Source organism: Erpetoichthys calabaricus, chromosome 3 (genome assembly GCF_900747795.2).
Source record: "Erpetoichthys calabaricus chromosome 3, fErpCal1.3, whole genome shotgun sequence".
NCBI lineage: Eukaryota > Metazoa > Chordata > Cladistia > Polypteriformes > Polypteridae > Erpetoichthys > Erpetoichthys calabaricus.
Window position 1 is genome coordinate 165,172 of NC_041396.2, and position 8,764 is coordinate 173,935.

Consider the following 8,764-nt stretch of genomic DNA (forward strand, 5'->3'; position numbering starts at 1 on the left):
ACACAGGGCACAAGGCAGGAACCAATCCTGGGCAGGGTGCCAACCCACCGCAGGACACACACACAAATACACCCACACACCAAGCACACACTAGGGCCAATTTAGAATCGCCAATCCACCTAACCTGCATGTCTTTGGACTGTGGGAGGAAACCCACGCAGACACAGGGAGAACATGCAAACTCCATGCAGGGAGGACCCAGGAAGCGAACCCAACTGCGAGGCAGCAGCGCTACCCACTGCGCCACCGTGCCGCCCAATGAGAAATTCCCCAAACTCCATTGACTCCTCAGGGAATTGCCTCTATTATACGATGTAACGTTTGTGGAAACAAAAAAAGATGTAATTGAACAAAATGTATGTGTGTATAGAAAATAGGACAGAGTGATGAAACTTGTTTGTGTTTGGCGTGCGTGACAAAAAGCATGTATACTTTCTGGAAGTTTCTTTTGATGATGTGTGTGACAAGAAAATATACCTTTAGGGTAATGACTTTACAAAAACTGGAAAAGTACAATGAGTCAGGATGCTATTTTTTGCTTACATGGTCAACGATCAGGAGATTAGAAAGGTATAAAAGAACAAGGACATCTGCGCTCGAGGCAGATGAAGTGCGGTGTCCTAGGACTGTGTTTCTCTGACATTTTACCCTTGCTTGGTATGTATTAATAAAAGGTTTTGACTAATTTTAATTTTCTTCTCTGTCTTCAGTCACAAAAATCGTCCACAGTTTTGGCGCCCAAACGTGGGGCAAGAGACGGCCGGTCGACTCCTCCAGCGAGACCATTTCAGTGATCCGTCTTACCAGCGGACTGCCGTTAACTTGAGATATCCGGCAGCAGAGCATGCAGCTCCGGCAAAAGTTAGGACTGCCCTGTCCTGAAACAGTTCTTGCGTGAGGAGCCCCTGGTCTCCTCTTTGCTACATCCACGGTGACTGAACGGATTTCCAGACAGAGCTTGCACATTTCCAGGCTGGGGTAAGCACCGGGGGATTTCCGAATATTTTTTTATTTATTTTCTAAATAACGGGAGGGCGAGTTTCCTGTTGACCGTCTAGTCATACTCATATCTCAACGGGTTGCTTAAGGTGATGGAGACTTGACCCAAGCAGTTTGACGCATACGAAAGGTCTGACGAAAGGATACTGGCCTCACCCATATCCTAGACTCGGCTGGACGTATTGATGTAGTATTCTGCTGAACCGAATCGGACACGAAGTCACCTGAGCTGGAACCCGGGGATGTGAGCGGACAGGCTAACGGGACGAGTAACGGGGTGGTATGGAAATATAAACCGAAAAGAGCACAGATTACAGGATTGCTGTTAGGACGAAATAAATAAATCTACATACAGAATAAGCAACAAAACCGTGTTCTCCTGGGAACTGGGACAGGACCGATAGTTAGGTGTCTCCCCTTGGGACTAAGAAGGGAACAGTTTAGGTTTAGTGAGTGGCACACTTAATGCCTTGCTGATTCATACGTACAAGGGATTAGACAAATCAGTATATAGTTGGAAAATTAAATACAGAACCCGGGAGAGCAAGGGGACATAATGGGAATTTATAACAGTAAGCCTGTTAATCGCCGCACAGGGGGATCAAAATCATTAGTGCTGGAAGGATTATTTTCGGAGGATCAACAGACGCCCCGTAAAAATGGGTCTCCTAGAAAATTTATAGAAAAGAAAACAGGTTTAGATTTATCCTATTATTTTTTTCCCCTCCTCAGAACCGACCTCAGACACCTCTATTATTCCCCTCCTCTATTCCCCATTCCGACTGTCCCCCCCTGCACTACAACTAGCAGAAGTTTCCCCTGATGATTCCCCAGGCACAGACTCACCCTGTACTAGACAAACCCCCGTCTCCAAATGCACTCGAAGTCAAACCTCCACTCACAAACCAGCTCCAACTTTTTTCTCCTCTAATCCTTCACTTACTTGCCCTTTAATAGAAGTTCCCAATCCCCATTATAACCCTGCCCATCCAGCTGGACCCCAAAATCCCACAACAGTTATGATAAATCGGAATTGGGACATCCAAGAACTAAAAGATGTCGTGAATGCACTTCCAGATCCAAAGGAAGTAGGAGGACTAAAATTTGTTGAACAACTTGATCAATTAGATAGCATGTATAAGCCTAATGCTGCTGAATGGACCCAGGTACTTCGTCGAAAGTTTGGGACCACATGGGCCACTGTTAGCAGGGGTGTCCGCAATGACATTCCATGGGTATGGAACCCAGCTTTAACTCGAGGACAGGGGATAGGTGGAGAAGGCGAATTTAACTCACAATGGGAGGCGTTGAGACAAAATATTGCAGAAACATATAAAAAAGGAACGGACTGGTCCCTTATTTCTGCTGCAAAACAAAAGAGAGACGAAACAGTTGATGAATGGGCACATAGGATTCAAGACCTTATGGCTAATCACTCGGGCTTGGGAAATGCTGATGACCGCACCCGAGCTGCAGTTCCACCTTTTGTTTCCGGCTTGCGCCTTGATATACAAAACAAAGTCCGCACTTCCTGTATTGAGTGGGAAAGTGCCACGTTTGATGAAGTCAAACGACATGCTGAACAGGCCGAATCGGACTCTCATGCCAAATTATTGGTAGCACAGATGAACTATTATACCAGGAATGCTCCTGACCAAGGTCGAGGATATGGCTTTAGAGGAAGGGGACGAGGACGAGGAAGAGGACGAGGTGGTTTTAGAGCTCCTCCTGTTGACCACACTAAGAATCCTTTTATTCCCTCTCCCTTTAATCCCAATGTTAATTCCTACTCTTGTTACGCCTGTGGTGAAACTGGACATTTTCGTCGGGAGTGCCCTCACAGACAGCAACAGCCCCCACCTCCCCTTATTCCACCTGTTTCCTCTGACACCCCTGACTAACAATACTGGCCATAGGAAAACACTGGGACCTCCAGCCACTCTTTTCAACTACCTTTGCTCACCCATAATTCAGAGACTGATCCTTTACTGACATTGTTCGTTGATGGCACTAAGACTGTTTTCTTAATCGATACTGGTGCCACTCGCTTGCTGGCAAAGGTCCCTACCTCGAACAAAACTGTTACTGTGCTTACTGCTTCTGGACAACCTCATCTTCTTCAAGTATCAAAACCTCTTCAAGTCCAGTCACGTCCTGGCGGACATACCTTACTGCATCGTTTTCTTTTGAATCAGCTTTGTTTTTTCTGTTCAACCCCCAAGTTGTTGTGTCAAATTACCCCTTATCCCAAACCCTCTTTTGCAGCATGGACTTTAGATATTTCCCCACACACCATTCTCCTCAAAGCCCTACATTCTTTTTCCCCTTGTCTTTTTCCCAATTTACAGGCCCCTGACATTTTACACTGTACTGCCCAATACTTCCCTATAGAAGTAGACACCACCTGGCTAGAATCTTTCCTTACTTCTGGTACTTGCCCCGAAACCCTTCACATCTACTGTGTTTTTATTTCATCCACAAAGGCAGCTGCTTCTGTTCATCTTACATGCTCACAGCACATATATTATCTTGGCGGCATAGTGCCTCATTTTTCCTTAGCTAAATCACACACTGTTAATGGGAGAAAATAGGGCCATGGGTGGAAAAATGCCTTGAAAGAACAGACTGGTTACAAGTTACTCCAGGTATTTTTGATACTCCTGACCATTTAATAACTAAAGTAGTGTTTCAAAGGATAGCCCACTGTGAGCCTCTGGTGATCCACCCGAAGTCCTCCTTCCGCCCGCACCGTGCCCAATATCCTTTGTCTCCCGAAGCAGAGGCTGGCATCTCCGCCGTACATCCCGATCTCGTCAAACGCGGTACCGCCGATGGACATGGACCGTCATGCCTCAGGGATACAGAGAAGCCCTTTTGTGTTTATGGTTAAGCTCTTGCCCAAAAAAAAAAAAAAAAAAAAAAAAAAAAAAAAAAAAAAAAAAAAAAAAAAAAAATTTAGAAGGCTTTTGGCCGGACGGGATACAGTATGTAGATAGAAGGCTTTTGGCCGGACGGGATACAGTAGCGCTACAGAAGAAAAAAAAAAAATTGTACAATGAATACCCAGAAATTGTTGCTGTTTTTGGGGGACAATGGCCATAAAGTTTCTAAAAGTTAAGCTGCAGCTAATCAAAACAACTGTAAAATCGCATTACAGCCACTGCAGACAGTGGGTTCTAAATTTTACTGAAAGAGCACAGCCGTTGCAACAACTGGCTGAGAAGGCTCTGTAACCTCAAAACTACTCTTTTATCTGCGCCCGCGCTAGGTTTGCCTGATCATTCTCGTCCATTCACTTTGTTCGTGGACGAAAAGCAGGGATTTATGAATTCAAAACAAAACACAACATGGAGATAAACAAAGACCGGTGACTTATTTTTTCTAAAACAAAACTGGATCCAGTGGCCGCAGCATTTCCTCCGTGTCTTCGTGCTGTGGCTGCAACAACAGAAGCTGTATTAGCAAGCACGGATGTAGTTCTCATGAAATTTCTTCTGTCCTTTTCTTTTTTCTTGTGAGTTAATATTCTCTGTGACTGTAGCCTTTTTTTCTGGGAATGCGGTTTTGCTGTGGTATCGTACCGTGTGGTTTCTCGATAGTTGGATTTGTCCTTGTTGTCGTAATTGGATCGCCACGGAAGTTTTTCTTCCTTGATTGTCGCTGACTCAGTTCGCCAACGAAGTCTCCTTGATCTGGAAACCGGCGCCGTTTAGCTGAGCAGGATTGTGTTAACACCAGCTAACATCATGAGAGGCTGTTTTATGTTTGTTTGTCCTGAAGAGTTGAACTTGCTTTTCTTCAGAGTCCATTCGTTTCTGTTTCCTTTGCTGCATTGTTTCCAAATATAGTGTAAATATAGAATAATACTGGGGTGAAGTGTGTTGAAAATGCTTTGGGTGATTTTGTATGTTATAGAGTGTATTAAAAGGGATCCCTATGAGTATCAGAATGTACTCTGTACTTTGTCAAATGCTACAATTGAAAAATGGAGCGCCCTCAACCAGTTACGCAGTGGTCCAAGGGGACCGCCTGCTGGAAGCAAATCAAATTTCATAAAGCTAAGTGCACAAAACAGCTGAACTCGTAGCACTCACTTAAGCATGTCAGCTGTCCGAAGGGAAGATCGTAACAATTTATACAGATTCCAGGTATGCTTTTGGAATCTGCCATGATCATGGAACACTATGGAAACTAAGGGAATTTAAGACCAGTCCTGGAGAGCTCTAACTAAAAAACTGAAAAAGATAATTATCGATTTGTGTAATTGGTTTAGCGCAAATGAATTGTCTCCACTTTTGTTTAAGGCTTGTAAATATACAAAAGTATTTTTCCTTTTAAACCCTGATCAAGTTTGAAGGGAAAATGCTCTTTTAATAATATTACATGAGAAGGGAGACAAGTTTTTTGGCGATAAGCGGAATGTGTCTAATTGTGATATGAATGTGTGTGTCTAATTGTGATATGAATGGAAGTTGTGTATTTTAGGTACTATAAAGGAAGAGCATGGTGACGCAGTGGTCAGCACACTTGATACGAATAAAGGTTCAAGCACGTATGTTTTCCTTGTTAATAATAAGCATGAAGGAAAAGACGCGTTTAAATATATTGCATAGATAACCTTTAAGCACAAATTAAGACCAGTACTGGCAAACCCATCCAACATCAGAAATTGATCGAATCCCTTTAGAAGTTATAACCAAACCATCGGAGCTAGCGATTGTTGGGTGTCAAGCTCACACGGGAAAACAGGATCCTGCTAGCAAAGGGAATGATTTAGCTGACCACTTTGCTAAAGAGGCTGCATATAATAACACACCAATTTCTTTATTCCAACAGAGAAATGACCAGGACCCTGATAATTAAATTATTTCTTTACAGAATGCAGCCACGGATATCGAAAGGAGAAAATGGTCCAAAGAAGGGTCCCTCTCTGATGGAGTGTGGACTCATAAACAACACTAACAAACCTTTTCTCCCAATGATTTTCTCTCTAGTCTTGCAGGTTTGCGAACCTCGTTGAAGGAAATCCACCAGCAGGTTGATCAAGCCTGGAGGACCAGCCCCCTTTCCAAGGATTTACCAATTCGTTTGGGCACCTGGATCCTGGTTCGAGATACTCGGAGGAAACACTGGCATCAGCCTAGGTGGAGAGGACCATTCCAAATTCTTCTATCCACACCACACGCCGTGAAAGTTGAGGGACTGCCTGCCTGGATTCACGCCTCACATTGCAAGAGATGGCACCCTTGATTGCTGTGCTACTATGTTTTTCTTTTCCCTTGTCTACTGCCCTGGTCACCTTGACTTTCCCGTTGGGAATCACCACATCAGTGCAGTTTGATTTCTGCTCTATTATCAACTGTGGGACTGGTCGACAAGCCCAGTGGACCGGATCTGACAAATACGTGTGTATGAGGGGAAGTGACTGCGACAACTGGCAATGGGTTTTTGCTAACACTGGAACTGAGGACTGGGGTTATCAACCTTTTGAGGCCCAAAAATACGGTTTGAAAAATCGGTTTTCTATCATAAAAGGACATGCCTCGCATTGTATGTGCTGACAACCATTGTAACTCAGGTATTTATGTATTAGGGGTATATGTATCTGGAACAGACCCTTTAGGGAGATTTCTAATTAAGATTGACAATCCTGTTACTAACACCCCTCATTCTCTGGCACACACACCCATCTCCCCAACTTTTGGTTCAGATTTTTCTCCTGTTAGGATTATGAATATTTCTACCCTTTCATCCACTTTTTCATTTGTCACCTTTCCCCCTAATTGGTCTGGTACCTGTGCTCCAATCCAATTAGTTATGCCTTTTAGACTTCTATGCCTTTTAGACTTCTATCCTTACCTCCCTCTCACTCCCCATATTATTCCACACCTCCTTTTTTATTTCCGACATACCCGCTCCCTTTTCCATACGCCTACTGATATCTCCTTACATGGCCCTGGAGTATACATAGATGCTATTGGAGTCCCTAGGGGTGTCCCAGACAGATTTAAAGCTAGGAATCAAGTCGCAGCCGGTTTTGAATCTATCATACCCCAAATTACTATTAATAAGAATGTAGACTGGATTAATTATAACCAACAACGTTTCCTTAACTTCACCAAAGACGCTATTGAAGGTATACATGAACAGCTTGATCGTACTTCTCTGATGACTTGGCAAAATCGTCTAGCCTTGGACATGTTACTTGCCGAAAAGGGAGGTGTTTGTGCTATGTTTGGTGATGCTTGTTGTACATATATTCCAAATAATACCGCGCCAGATGGATCAATAACTCGTGCATTGGCAGGCCTCACTGCTCTCTCTAAAGAACTTTCCACTAATTCTGGCATTACAAATCCCTGGGATCAGTGGTTTGCATCCTCCTTTGGGTCCTGGGGACAATGGATAAGATCTGTTTTCATTTCTTTGGTTGTGACATTTTGTCTCCTCCTCCTGGTTGGTTGTTGTATTATCCCTTTGTTTCGCTATATAATATCTAAGTACTTTACCGCCTCTATGGAAAGGGCATATGTGCTACATGATGAGCGCATGTCTCGTATAGCTTCTTCCATTTTCTCTCCCCTTTCCCTTTCATCAACCATTTCAAAATAGAATTTATAGGCCCACATCATTTTTGTTCAAAAAGGGAGGAGTGTGGAAACAAAAAAAGATGTAATTGAACAAAATGTATGTGTGTATAGAAAATAGGACAGAGTGATGAAACTTGTTTGTGTTTGGCGTGCGTGACAAAAAGCATGTATACTTTCTGGAAGTTTCTTTTGATGATGTGTGTGACAAGAAAATATACCTTTAGGGTAATGACTTTACAAAAACTGGAAAAGTACAATGAGTCAGGATGCTATTTTTTGCTTACATGGTCAACGATCAGGAGATTAGAAAGGTATAAAAGAACAAGGACATCTGCGCTCGAGGCAGATGAAGTGCGGTGTCCTAGGACTGTGTTTCTCTGACATTTTACCCTTGCTTGGTATGTATTAATAAAAGGTTTTGACTAATTTTAATTTTCTTCTCTGTCTTCAGTCACAAAAATCGTCCACACGTTATACAGCATGTCTGTCTGTGGAGACACAAGGATCGTTTTCTGAAAAGCCCAAGTCACTCACTGCGTGTTTAATTGTGTCACCGTGAAGGTTAGGGTCAAAAATACAACTGTCTTTGACTTGCAGCAGCTCACTGCACCCTGGCCCGCCTGAAAGATACTCCTGACACGTGTGATGTCTTTCAGATAAAGTTCAGCAGATGTTTTGAAAGTTTTTCAAATGTCTGGCACATCTCTTGAAGTTGCTGTGTTTACTTTCTAAACGCATTGTCCATAATCTGATCAAGAGACCAAATTTCAAAATCAGCGCTGGATCGTAGGGCTGCGACTGATAATTATTTTGGTCGCCGACTAATCGTTGCTGCCCTACTGGACAGTGCTGCAAGAAATGGTGTTTTGGTTTTAGTGGACTCTCAGGAAAAAAACACTTTGAGTGCAAATATTCTTGGATTATAATGTCAAGATAGGCGACCTGTGACAATGAAATCTTTTGTGCACAAATCATATCAACAATATCTTTAAGCTGAACTGCCACACGTCATCTTCTGGATTTTGCACTTTGTCACCAATGAGTACAGGCAGCAACCTTAAGAAATTCAATTCTGAATGGCCGGACAGCTCAGAGCTGACATCAGATGGCTTTGTGAGAGCGTCAGATCCTTTGTGCCTGAACTGCTTGATGCGCCGGTTCAAAAGTGACTATGT

The 8,764-nt window shown here is 43.2% G+C and overlaps 1 protein-coding gene across 3 annotated transcripts; it reads left to right on the forward strand.

Annotated features, from left to right (window-relative positions):
* The first annotated feature begins 609 nt into the window (after positions 1–609).
* On the forward strand, positions 610–7,926 carry LOC127527055 (syncytin-2-like). Of its 3 annotated transcripts, none has more exons than XM_051924566.1 (2): positions 610–657; positions 5,994–7,926. In XM_051924566.1, exon 2 carries the CDS (start codon positions 6,538–6,540, stop codon positions 7,609–7,611), a length of 1,074 nt encoding a protein of 357 aa, XP_051780526.1. In that variant the 5' UTR covers positions 610–657; positions 5,994–6,537; the 3' UTR covers positions 7,612–7,926. The 3 variants fall into 3 exon arrangements, with proteins under 3 accessions (XP_051780526.1, XP_051780528.1, XP_051780527.1); XM_051924568.1 differs by lacking the exon at positions 610–657 and adding an exon at positions 665–978; XM_051924567.1 differs by lacking the exon at positions 610–657 and adding an exon at positions 991–5,147.
* The last annotated feature ends 838 nt before the right edge of the window (positions 7,927–8,764 follow it).